At 32.8% G+C, this 13,860-nt stretch overlaps 1 protein-coding gene across 1 annotated transcript in view; it reads right to left on the reverse strand.

Moving 5' to 3' along the window:
• LOC126745866 (uncharacterized) overlaps positions 1–13,860 on the reverse strand; it is a 103,685-nt gene that overhangs the window by 11,248 nt on the left and 78,577 nt on the right. Inside the window, exons 8-9 of the mRNA XM_050453930.1 lie at positions 10,261–10,424; positions 1,386–1,583 (exon numbers count right to left, since the gene is read on the reverse strand). Of these exons, the coding sequence (XP_050309887.1) occupies positions 1,386–1,583; positions 10,261–10,424 (362 nt within the window). The remainder of the gene's footprint in view (positions 1–1,385; positions 1,584–10,260; positions 10,425–13,860) is intronic.

A 13,860-nucleotide genomic window follows, 5' to 3' on the forward strand; every position in this document is an offset into this window, starting at 1 on the left:
CAACGTTTATCGAGATACACCAGTTGGTCATTTTCCTGTATTCCATACGACCGTACACAAGATATACACCGTAACAAGATTTGAAAGAAGATATACGAAAACGAGACAAATAAAAATTAATCATGAATAAGAAGTTGAGCCAAACCAAAATTATAATTATTTTATGATGAGACTCATGGAATATGTGACATTTTATAAATATTTATCTTATTTATTTATCTGCCCTAATTTGAAATTTCATAATAAATTATTAAAATAAAAAGACATAGAGTTGTAGTGAAATAATTACAAACAAAATATAACAAATTTTTTCATAGCAGTTACACGCTTTAGAAGCATCTAAAAGTTACTGAGATATAATAGCTCGGTACCCTAAACGAATCAGCTTGTATATTTTATTTACCGTATTTAGGCCAAAAATCAAACAAGAATGTTTAATATAGTGGGTTGAGAAGGACGGAAAGACTTTTCAGTTACGGAAAAAAGTCTTTTCGCCCTTTCCAACCTCCTCTATTATAGCCACTCTTCTCCACTTCTATTCACAAAAAAATTATGCTTAAAACCATAGAGAATAATTTAATTAACTATAATGAATCATAGTGTAATATAAATAGATAATATAAAATAAACGTACAATATACATGGATCTACAATCTGTAATTGGGCGCTATTGGGCATAAGCCTACCAAAGCACAAAATTTGATCATCAAAAAAAAGTTGATATTTTACTTAACGATAAACAAAGAGGCAATCTTTCTCCTGTAAAAACCTTCAAAGCCTATATCAAGGCAAACTTGAAAGTAATATTAAAAAAAAACTGGAAGATCGCAAGAAAGTTGATTAAAATTTTTCAGAATCTTCAAGTTCACTTAGTTCCCTTTATCTATTCAGGAAGGAGAGTATTCATAGACTATTGCATTTATTTTCTTTAAGGACATATTAACCTATACTTCCTAACATAACTTCCATATTTTTATTTAATACTGACCAAAACTTATGTAATTTATTATTGAGTAAGAATTGAGAATGTAGGTTGGAAATTTTTTGCATAATTTGGCCCCAATCATTATGAATATATGTTTATAATAATTAATCAATTTAATATTCTTTTCTAATATTTTCTTAAAAAAATTAACTTTTAACTTTCATGTTATTATCATTTAATATGTTAAAAAAAAATCTTTTTATGTCGGAAACCTAATATCTAATAGACTTATTGGTTTGATAACGCTTTTCTAAGCAATTATAAGATTTAAAGTATTAACATATAAATAACCTTAATATAACTAATATTCTTTCTTAATAGCGTAAGAGTAAGATAGAATAGATAACGTAATTTTTTAGTTAGTACCTAAAATTTTTTTCAATAAATCGTGCATTTTTACCTAGAGTTCAATACGCTTGAAACGTCCTTCTTCCCCATGCTAGGATTTCTGGATACAGTAGTGGAGCTCCGTTTTGAACTCGATGAAACTGATGTTCTCTGGCTATAATTGCTACTAGTGGAGTGCGAAGAGCTCGGTCTTCCTGTGGTGCTTGTAGTGGTAGAAGTGGATGACCTCATACTTCCACTCGAAGAAGGTCTAAAAAGTGGTCATACAAATCATAATCAATAGAAAACGAAATACAAAAATATCTGAGACAAAATGCATTTAAAAAAATGCTTCAAAAGCATGCAAATTACCAGAGAAAAAGTTAAAATGACTTCAGAATAAAATGCTTCTAGATTGTTTGACGTGTCGATCTCCAAAAATAAACGTAACGCCGCATGAAGAAATCCACATAACCGTCCAAAATTTTTTATTTTAAATTCATTATTATCAATTGTGAGCTGATTTTTAACGTTAAACACTCGGAAAATATTTATTACTTAAAATGACGCAGTTATTGAATTTCAAAGTTTTTTTTTCTCCCTTCCACTTACAACTACTATACTCTACCGCTCAAAAGTATTTGCCTACATATGACTGTTTTAAAGTTATAACTAAAAATTATAAACCCATCAGTTATTCTTATGAAACGGTTTATTTATAACAAAATGAATATAAACAATACATTTTTCAATTAATTAAATTTAAGAAAATTTTATGAGAATACTGACAGTCAAAGCAAGCAAGTACACAAATTCTAGAAAATTAAAAATACAGGGATTTACAATAATACAATCTAAATTGGGGCTTTCAAACAAGATAAACTACTTAAAAACTAGACACTATAGATAAAAATATTAAACCAAACGTATGTAGAACCCTAAATAAACACTGCGAATCAACTTTAACTACAGAATACTAATAAAATAGTACAAAAAATAGGAGAATAATTAACGTATTTACATTTTCATAATACTGCTCCCCTCTCAAGTTTGATCGTCCCATCAATCGACACCTCCAGGGTTAAACATGGGACCACCTGAGTCATGATAGGGCGCTAACCGGACGGCGTTTACAATTTTCATCTTCGTAGTCGGATGTCGCTGGATACGGTCCACGTCGCTGATTCTGGTGACCACATTGACTGGACCTTCCCAATCCTTCTGGAGCTTTGGTGACTTGCCCTTCGTCCTCCATGGATTGTATAACCAGACTTTACCTTAGGATTAAAATCGGTAGAATTTGCCTTTATGTCATAACGTGATTTCATTCTGTTACTTTCTAGGTGAAGTTTATCCCGTGCTTGTTCGTGAACAATTTGCAAACGCTCTTGTAAATGGTCGACGTACTCCTCAAGGGTTTCAAACTTGTAGGGTCTCCCAGTAATAATGTCCAAAGGTAAACGAAGACATCTTGTGCCGGGTTTTTTCCAGTTGACTTGTGGATAGAAGAACGATATGCCAATAGGAATGGTACAGGTATCCCAGTCGGTTTGCTTAAAGTTTACCACCATCCTCAAATAAGTTTCAAATGTGCGGTTAAATCTATCAACCATTCCATCTGACTGAAGGTGTAGGAGGGTTGTACGTGTCTTATTGATTCCCAGCAACTGGCATACTTGTTGGAATATTTGTGACTCAAAGTTCCTTCCTTGGTCTGAATGTTTCTCTCTGGGTACACCAAATCGACAATTCTAGTTCTGGAACAGCACTTCAAGCTACTGTCGTTGCTTCTTGGTAGGGGAGAACTGTATTTCTTGGTAATGTCATTCAGTCGCCGACAGTCTACACAAAATCTGGTGGATCCATCCTTTTTCTTCACTAGCACAACAAGGACTCTGGGAAGGTTCTATCACTCCTTGTGTCCTCAATTCTTGAAGCATTAAGGAAACTTCACCTTGTTTAGCTATCGGAATTCTTCGAGGTGCTTGTTTTATCGGAGCATTGTCTCCAGTGTTAATTCGATGCTGCACCAAATTAGTACTTCCCAGGTCATTATCGTGCAAGGAAAATACATCTTGATTTTCTTCAAAATTTTGGATTCATCTACATGTCCGCCTCGATAGGATTGAGGTCCGGTGATTGTGGGGGCCATACCATAATCTACCTTTCAGAAGATGTTGCCTTTGTAATTAACCTAAATATTGCTTGCACAATTTCGACGTGTGCTTGGAGTCATTGTCATGTTGAAAGATGAAGTTTTCCCCAATTATTCGAGTACCAGAAGAAAGTACACTGTCACTTAAAATTGTTTTGTAACCCTCTTTTCGAAGAATTCCCTCTATTCTAATTAGATCGCCCACTGCAGATCCTCCGAAACAAGCCCACACCATCACCGAACCACCACCGTGTTTAACTGAGGCCACCGTACAGTTCTCAGCGACTATATTATAATATTTATAATATTATTTATATATTTAAATCCTCCTTTGAACTTGTTGCCTTTGGCCTTCCCGATCGAGGTTTGTTGCTTTCTCTGGTGAATTTCCTAACATTATAATCGACAGTCCGCCTTGGAATTCCAAATCCGTCGAAATTTGACGGTTAGTCTTTCCAGCCTTATGAAGTCAAATGATAATACCTTTTGTTTCTACCGATAACTGTTTTGTTTTAGCCATTTTAAAGAATGTTGAAAAACCAGCAAAGAAACGGTGACAATCGTCAATAAGCAAGCGAAATTATTTACCAATGTTACACAAAATCAGTTCTTGAAAACTAAACACCTTTAAATGTTTCAAATTTCATCGGAAACGAGCTGTAAACAGATTAGTTTTTTAGAAGAAGTGCATATTTTCACTACATTGTTTGTTATTTGCAAGACTATTTTTAAATACTCAGTGTTTTTCAACGAACCATAGGTATGCTGTTTAAGCATATATGTAATTTCCAAAAGAGATACAATCTAAATATAGGTATAAAGATAAGATTTTTGTATCTAATTTAAAATATTAAAAATAATACATGGTGGGCAAATAGTTTTGAGCGGTAGTGTATGTCTCGTATCCATGTGCAGCCTTCGGCTATGCTTGTTCGAGAAATGGTGTAAACATTTTTCGGCCGTCCTTTTGAAACGTTTCTATGGACGCTTAGGTGGGTTTCTGAGTGCGACGTCACGTCTATTTTTTGAGATCGACATGTCAAACGTTTTAAAAAACGAGTCTTCTAATAGTCAAGTGACATGTTTAGCTTAAAACTAATATATACACAGAGTGACAATTTAAAAACTTAAAACGACGAAATACAGTGCTTTCATTTCCAACTAAACCACCCTTATTAACTTCTTAAAAAAAAAGACCCATCAGTTTAGATATCCAGGAGGACATTTAATTTCATATTTGACAAAGTTCTATCAATCATCTCCTCACCTCCATTTAACCTCACTTTGATATGAGAAATTGGAACCCCCATCGTGTGACACATGCCACGTACCAGCGAAAAGCGACCTAAAGTGTCTGGTAATAATAAATATTTTATCAACTTTGGTATGTAAAATGGCTATCCTATAGTGTGATAAATAATTTTAAAGGGCATACAATCTACCACCCAAAGGTGTAAGTTTATAGACTTATAAACAGTAAAAAAAATGTTTAAAAAATAAACAATTGAATCAGTTCACAAAATTTATTTTATTTATATTATTTAAGTGCTTAAAATCTCGACTTGCGAATTACTATGCTGACAAGCTTGACTGTTTTTCGAATAAGAGTGTATTTAGGCGACAGCTCTCTGACTGTCTGTCATATGTTACTGGTATATTGAGATTTGTTTTATTCATATGTTATATGGATATTTTTCTTTTTGGTGTATAAACATCTATTATAGTGATAAGTAGTAATTATCTATTATAGTGTATTATTTCTTAAGCTAAGCAAATTATGTAGTTGGTAGTTAGGTTGGGTCTATTTGGTTTAATTTTAATTCTTAGATTTATAAAAAATTTATAATGGGATTCACCTTTGGATAAATAAATTTAACTTTCATTTTTAAATACCCCCAAAGGAAAAAAATCTAGTGGTGTTAAGTCTGGCGACCGTGCGGGCCATTCTATTGCACCACGCCTGCCAATCCACATCCCTGGAAACTGTTCATTAATGAACAGTGAAACATTCCACAAGAAGACACAACAAAAAACATTCCACGAGAGGAGAACTGTCAAAGCGTTCCGATCTTCAGCGTCATAAAAAAAAATAATTTGTATTCTTTCGGCTAGCGTATACACCATTTTAAATTATTCGCACTTCTTAATTTTTAATTGAGCATCAGAATGCCAATTAACGATAACAATCAACTGGTTTTTACACGTATTAAAAATGCGAGTTAGTGCAGTGTTATTTTTGTAGCTATTAGGTACTGCACAACATACAAGTTAAATAAATACGCCAAATATTATACTGCATAAAATTTTGCAAAGAATTTCAAAATAGCATTAGTTATTTTCTAGCACATGATAGATACATATTTAAAAAAAATATAGGCAAGTACTGTATACTGTATAACTGTTAATATCAAACTGTCCCTTACCTATGTTATTGCAATTTACAAATTCTGCGAAACAAGTTTATGCATATGTCGTGGCCACACTTTAAAACCGGTCGTTTTAAACAGCGGTCAGATTGTCAAATATTAATTATGGATTCATTATTTTGCTCGGCCTATTTCACTCGGCCAGATTATCAAACGCAAAATTCTATACACAACTTCGAGGAAAGCGATATTATAGTAACTAATATTCCAAATGAGTCAGAATCAGAGATCTTTAACATTGATTACCAGTTGTCTTGCAGGATATTTTTATGAGAACTGGAGGTAATATTAATGGGCATCAAAGTATTTTCAAAAGGGTAGTAATGAATCAGGACAATGTCAAACAGAAAATTATAATTCATGAAATAAATCAGGTTGAAAAGTTTCCAAGTTTTTTAAATAATGGGTCAACTTCGGCGTCAACTGTACAACAGAAAATGTTTCAATAAAGAAAATGAGACAAAAAGAAAACTGTGCTTATCCCGTGATAAAAGTGATGAATAGGATATGCAATCTTTGTGAAAAAGAAGAAACAATAAAAATTTAAATGTAAAATTGGCCAAAAATGTGCAGCTGATCAAATGGTCCAAATAATTTTTAAAAAAATTCAAGGATTTGCAAGTGAAGGAGCATATATCTGTGGTTCCAAAATTTGATAGTTTGTGAGTCACCTTGACCCAAAAGAGGTACTAGAAAACATTCTGGATATACAAAATGGGGTATACCAGATAGGAGATACATGGTCACCTTAATCGATGGTTTTTCAGAGAGACGAATTAAATCCAGCTAGTAATTCTAACTTTAACCCGTTTCTCACACCGGATGTTAATATCACTTTAAGGGAAGCAGTTTCTTCTTCGCAATTTGAAGGACAGAGATTTAAGAAATGTCGATGCAAACCTTGTAAATTGCAATGCTGTATTAAGAGATGCCTTTGCTTTAAAGCTGGCAGAAAATGTATAAGTAGGTGCAATCAATTAACTTTTCTTTTTATATATTTTTTGTTAAAATACATTTTTTGTCCATTTTTGTCCATTTGCTTAATTCGTAAAATAAAGCGTATTAAAATATTCCTTTAACTATTTAGGAAGAAGTCCATTCTGAAGTGGAGTCAATATAAAATTGAAAAGTTAGTAGGGGAAGTCTTTTCTCCACAAATAAAACGCTAATCCTCTAATTTCAGGAGTTCTTGCCATCATCAGTAAACTCAGTAAACCCAGAACTGGATATTACAAAAAAGTCAGTGACTTTCTTAACAGTGATGATTTTGAGATGCTGCCTTACAATCCTACTTCTAGATTTATTCTTCACCTCAAACAATTATTTAAAAGCTGTACAGCTACCTTCGATCATTTTTCTATTTCACCCTCTGAATCCGGTTACTCAACTCCTCCCAATGAGTCCGGTTACTCAACTTCTTTATTGTCTACCTAAAATACATAAACAAAACTATCCTGTGAGACCCGTAGTTTCCTATATCGATTCTCCCGCCTCAAAACTTTCCTCCTGGTTAACGTCTATCCTCCCTCAACTCACCAATTTCTCCAACCCACTCTCAATAAAAAAACTCATATGAACTTACCAAAAATTTAATAAAAACAGAAATACCCTTTAACTCATTTCTTGTTTCCTTCGATGTTTCTAACCTATTTCCAAGCATCCCACCAGAAGATTGTTTATTATACACTCGAGAACTTCTCTTTTCACAAAGCAATCTACCTACTCATAGCATATTAGAAATTTGTTCTCTTATCGACAGTGTACTGAAGCAAAACTTCTTTCAAGTTGATAATAAGTTATATTGTCAAGTCTGGTCTTGCAATGGGTTCCAACTTGTCACCTTTTCTGGCAGAAGTGTTTATGTTTTTTCTTGAAAGAGAAATCTCAAATTGCGAGATTTATAAAAAACATATAAGATGTTGGTATAGGTACGTCGATGACATATTTACAGTTTTCACTGGTTCCACGGAGGACTTACTGGAATTTCAGGCATTTCTAAACTCTATCAATCCTTCTGTTCATTTCACTCCCGAACAGGAACAATCAGGCAATCTACCTTTTTTAGACCTCTTAATTAAAAGAACAAACAACATAAAACTCGAATTTGAAATTTATAGAAAACCAACTGCTACGGATAACGTTATACCCTTTTTTTAAACCAAAACAAAGCTTTCCGCTTTTAACTCACTTCTCCACCGTCCCTCTTTCTCAAAAACATTTTAAAAAGGAACTCAATATAATTTTTCAAATTGCTCGGAACAATGGTTATCCTGACAAGATTATAAATTCTCTTTATTTTAAACATCTTTACAAACATTTAAATAAGCCACATATATACAAAACCGATGACATGTACAGAAGCATATCATATTTTGGAAACATATCCCATCAGGTTGCCAAGAGTTTGTAGAGGGACTCCGATGAGCGGTTGCGTGTTTGTTTTAGAACTTCGAATAATTTATCTAAATCTCTAGTCAACACCAAAGATAAAATTCCCGTCACACACCGATCTGGTGTTTACAGACTAAAATGTTCTCATCCTGACTGCAATGTGTGCTACATCGGACAAAGCGGAAGGAGAATCGAAACGAGAGTCAAAGAACATAATAAACTCATTGAAAAGAATAGAAACCGATTTATAACCAATACCTCTTCTCCTTTCGCCAATCATATTATTGAGACCGGACATGGGTTCGAGCCTGGGGCGGATACTGAGGTGCTCCATGTTTGTCAGAAGGGCTTAAGGTTGGATCTTTTGGAAATCCTGGAAATAAATAAAGCCATCAAATCACCGGTTTACACTTGTGTTAATGAGCAAACTCAATTTAAGAGCAACACTTTCTTTAATTCCTTGGGTCCTAACAATAACACTGAGATTTGATTTGATCTGACTTATTAACACAGTGACTATAACACTACAGTCCGGTGGTTCTCTCTCACTCACTCCCAGTTCTCAGTAGAAAACTGCTAATCACATATTGTTCAATTTTATTATAATTTTAACTGTTCACTAGATGTCGTGCAATGTACTATTCAAGTATTGTTTGTTATTGTTTAGAATTTGTGTAAGTGTTAAGTAACCCAGTAAGTATTTTACAATTTCATAATTTTATCTGTATTTTTTATGTCACCTGTCAAGAAAAAAATGTTCGTATATGTTTTTGAACTGTTTGAAATATATTTTAGAGTCTGATGATGGCGAGAACACTTAGAGGATTAGCATTCCTTTAACTCTCTTAAAGTTACAAATTTTTTTTTTGTAAAAACCTGCTTAATGCTGTTAAATATGTATGCATGGTATCAATATATTCAATGAAATACTTTTAAATACATTTCGTATTTTACAAACCTAATAAGGTACTACACCCGCAAGAATGTTAAAGGATAAAAACTTAACCGTTTGACAATCTGACTGAGTAGTCACGGCTGTTCTATAAAACGCCAAGTTGTTTTATAAAATGGTTAGCCAGATATCAAAATAATGTATTGTTGAATGGAAATTTGATAATCTGGAAGCTGTTTATAATCTGGCTAAGCATTCTATAATCTGGCTGCGACACATTTATTCATTTATTGTCAGGAAAATCCCAATACAAAAGACAGTTATAAAAAATATGGTAATAAAAAAAATACAGCTCAGCTAACAAATTATGCATATAACAAGAGTAAACCCACCCAAAAGCAATTATGAGTAGTACAATAGAACGAAAAAACTGACCCAAAGCACCCAAAACACCTCCAGCCCACCTAAATCTCTTCTTGATCGAATCAAGAATTTTAATGAATTAACTGTAATCAATTGAGAACCAATAATTTATGCTGCAGAAGATAATACTTGTATCACTTTTTTTTTCAAAGCAATTGTAGACCCATTAAAAAGGTCAATGTTATTCTCACTATTTAGTGTGTTAAACCATGAACAGGCTCGGCATAAAGGAGCATTTCTGCTTAAGTTGGTACGGATATTCTCAAGATAAAATTGAACTGGGCTTCTTGTGTATCGGAGGTACAAAAAAATTTAATTCATCCAAAAGGTCTGGTGCATCAATTTTATTGCAGCAGAGTTTAAATAGAAAAAGTTGGCTGCTTAGTATGACACAATGTTTAAGGGATAAAAAGTTAAATCTCTGAAGAAGCAAGCTATGATCACAGCCTCTTGGAGGGTGAAAACCATCAGCTTTGAAGCTTAGATACTTCCATTGCAGCATAAAGCAATTTAGATTTTATCAAGCTATTATATAAAGCAATAAGGCTTTCCAAATTCAGAAAATCTTTTGTGGACCTATGGTATATTTTAACTTTGCTGTATTTTTGAACGACAATAAAGGTGTCTTGAGTAATATAAGCTACTTTAAACTTAATTGTACCTAATATTGGCGTTTGCAGCAGTTCTAGGCGGTGGTCTGTTTGAAATGATGGGCACGGCATTTTTGGATTGGCGTAATTGGGCGGCCGCCGCTGATCTCGCTTGACTTGCCGCAGTCGGCTGAGTTAATGTACTTCGACGGTTTGTGGATGGACTGGGTGGAACCTTAAAACAAGAAATTCATTATAAGCCTTGAAATTGGAAAACGTAACTTTTTAAAATATTCATATACAGGGTGTCCGGAAAGTCAACGAAAATACTGAAGGGGCTGATGGAGCAATTCATAAGCACCCAGAAAAACATAAAATGACCTTAGTAAAAAATCGATGGTCTTGGAGATATTGGCACTTTAGTGGAAGTCACTAAAATTTTACTCTTAAGAGGGCGGTCTACCTGCGTAAAACGGGGTTAGCTCCTGTACGAAGACAAAAAAAGTTAGAAAGCTCAAATTTTGTGTAGGGATTGTTTATTGGATTATCTAGGCGGGATGCTATTTAAAATATTAAAAATAAAAAAAAAAATGTTGAAAATTTTTATTTTTTATTAAAACAATGTAAAATTGGTCATCCCCTGTTCCTTAAATCTAATAAAACATAACAAACGAAATATATATGTTGTAAACATTTTTGGTTTCTTTTAAAATCTAACCCAAAAATAATAATAATTTTGGCTAAAAATTAGGTCTCCATAGGATATTTAGGCAGATCTGGCAACGCCGTTCTTGTTTCTTAGGACGCGCAATACTTGCCGGTCAGCTTTCATTGGTCGAAACGGTTTCGATAAAAAATTCCGAAAGTAAAAAACGTGTTTCAAAAAACGTCTGGTAAGTATAATGCTTTTTTTGTAATTAATAAGTGTACAAGGTGTCCCAAATTTATGGGCCAACATTGGAGAATTCGGGAATCGTCGAACTGATACATAACAGGTGAAGTTGGACAAAAATTGGGGTTTTAAAACAAAGTACAAAGCAATCTTTTATAAGTTTAAATAAAACTCCAAGGTAGCAGTCTCAATATTTAATTAAAATTTTATAGTAGGGAAATGTTAAAATTATGGTTTACATTTACCTACAAGAAAACCCGTTTCACTCTTTTACGAGCATCTTTTTGTATCACTGTCAGTTTCTTTTCTTTAATTTTCCATATTGTTAATTTGTTTATGGTCTAGAGATGCTCATAATAAGAGCAAAATATGTAACCGATTTTATTTATTATGAAATTTTAAAGTTATTTGAGACTGGTGACTTGGAATTTTATACAGTTTTCGTGTTTTTGGTAGAGGGCGCTCGTTGCGTTAGTTTTTACTTTTTTAGAACATAATCACACTTTTAGGTTTTCATAATATGTGAATGACTTAAATTTACTAGCTTTTTAGCAATGCAATCCTAAATAAAATAAAAATCTAAGATTATTTTTAAAAAAATATTACGACTTTTGTTAATTCTTATATCTGCCGTATTTTAAAAAGAAGATCCTTATTATTTTTTAACATATTTACAGATTTTACAATTTTTACATTTAGTTTATTTAGATTATTTATAGGACTATCATAAACAATTGATTTCAAATATCCCCAAATACAGAAGTCCATGGGGCAAAGGTCCTCCACGGCCAATCCAACGTTCGGGATATTGTTCGTCAGGATAATTGCGTACCTGTCGAGAAAAATGCGCGAACATGTATCTTACATAAAATACATGTTCTGCTTAACATTAAATGGGATATCTTCTAAAAGACCCCCAAGTTCATTTCGTAAGAAATGTAAGTACGAGTCTCCGTGTAAATTATTGAAATTAAATGCCCATTTGTAATTTCAAAAATTAGTCGTGAAATGGGAATTGGAAAAAAAAACTTAGATTTGCTACCATTGAAAATGGTTCCTTACATCTAAAAAGGAACCACAACTATTACTATCAAATCCAGGGACAGTTGCAAGTTACAAAAAGAAAATTCTATTTCTTTGTAGTATGGAGCCCTCTTGGATTAATTGTAGAGAAGGTAAATCATTGTATTAATAAGTTCTCATTCAACCGATAAACCGTAATTTTACCAGTATTAAAATTTAACTTTCGTTAAGAACATTAAAAAAAAATGTTATGAGATCAATAATATTGCGATAAAGGTATAAATTTAACTCTTACTTTAACTACATAATGTATTTCTTTTTTGAAAAATGTATTATGATTTTTTAAATATGAAGCATCACCATTATTCATTATAGCTATGCCTTATAATTTTTAATAGTCGTTTTTCTTGCAGATTCCTCGTAATGAAGAATTTTGGAGAGTTAAAATGTTGCCCAAACTAAAATATTTTTATGAACATTACCTTTTACCGGAATTAGTTGATCCACTTTATCCAAAAGGAATACCACTTAAAGACAAAGCAGAAGAATGAAACATATTTTTGTAGTACAATATAATCATTAGGTTTGTTCTAGCACGATATTTGGAATGGTTTAAAACTAGTTTGGTGTATATCCCAGTTGTGCGTGATTAGCCTGAAACCTCGTTGCAAACGGTTCCATTACGTAATGCCTCATACATTCACCGACGGGGAGTATGCTGACTTGATATTCGTGTATGGTTTCTGTAATGGTAGCGCATTACGTGCTGTTGATGAATACCGACGTGGTTTTTCAAATCGAAGAATTCCTAATCGAAAAGTTTTTCAGACAGTTTTTGCAAATGCTCAGGAAACAGAAATGTTTCCAAGCGTAAGAATTAATTCTGAACGAGAGGCGGATTAAATGTAGAAAATGTTCTGGATATGGCTGAAGAGAACCTGAGTGTTAGTACGAGGCAGATTACAAGAACTTCGATTAGCATCACATCTATATATAATAAATAAGGGATAATAAATGATTCACCAATTAAAAAAACAGCTCAAAATATACGATTCACAGGAAAATGAACTCAAAAACAAATCCAAAGCAAAGGGTAACAGAACCATTAGGATACAAGCAAATAAGCAGTTAGTTCACGAAATACTGTAAACAAACTAAATTCAAAAAATGTTTGTCTTGGAACATTGAAAGGCTAGAATTAGTAAACAACAACTTTGTTTGAGTTCAGCATGTGCACAGGGGCAAGGGAGGTGTTTTGTTTACAAGCATATTCATCGATTCTCTGTTGTCAAGTTTACACACATTTTCGAAAGAGGAAATTTTCAGCTATATATCAACTCATATAATAATGTTAATTTACTTATTGATGTTAGATTTTGGATTCAAAATAAAAAGTAGAGATATATGTATGTTGTTCTAAGCGCAAAAATAACTTCAAATCAAAAAAAATTAATAACATTCTTATTCCTAAAACCGGTTCTAAAAAATTTGTTGAGGTTTATATAATCAATAATCTCTATCACAATAACAGTAAACCATTTTTTAAAGCATATTGGGTTATTTTAAAAGTAGATTAAATGAGCCAACTTTATAAAGTATTAGTCAAGTTGCCGTACAATTTTTTGGTTTAGTATGACGGGTCAAAATTGAGGTATTAAAAATAAAAATACTTCATTTTAGAATAGATGTCTTATTAAATGTTTTGCTGTTTACTTTAGTGTTTGTCTTTGATAAGCAAAATAGCATTCAGTGTTGC

Source organism: Anthonomus grandis, chromosome 1 (genome assembly GCF_022605725.1).
Source record: "Anthonomus grandis grandis chromosome 1, icAntGran1.3, whole genome shotgun sequence".
In the NCBI taxonomy this organism is placed as follows: domain Eukaryota; kingdom Metazoa; phylum Arthropoda; class Insecta; order Coleoptera; family Curculionidae; genus Anthonomus; species Anthonomus grandis.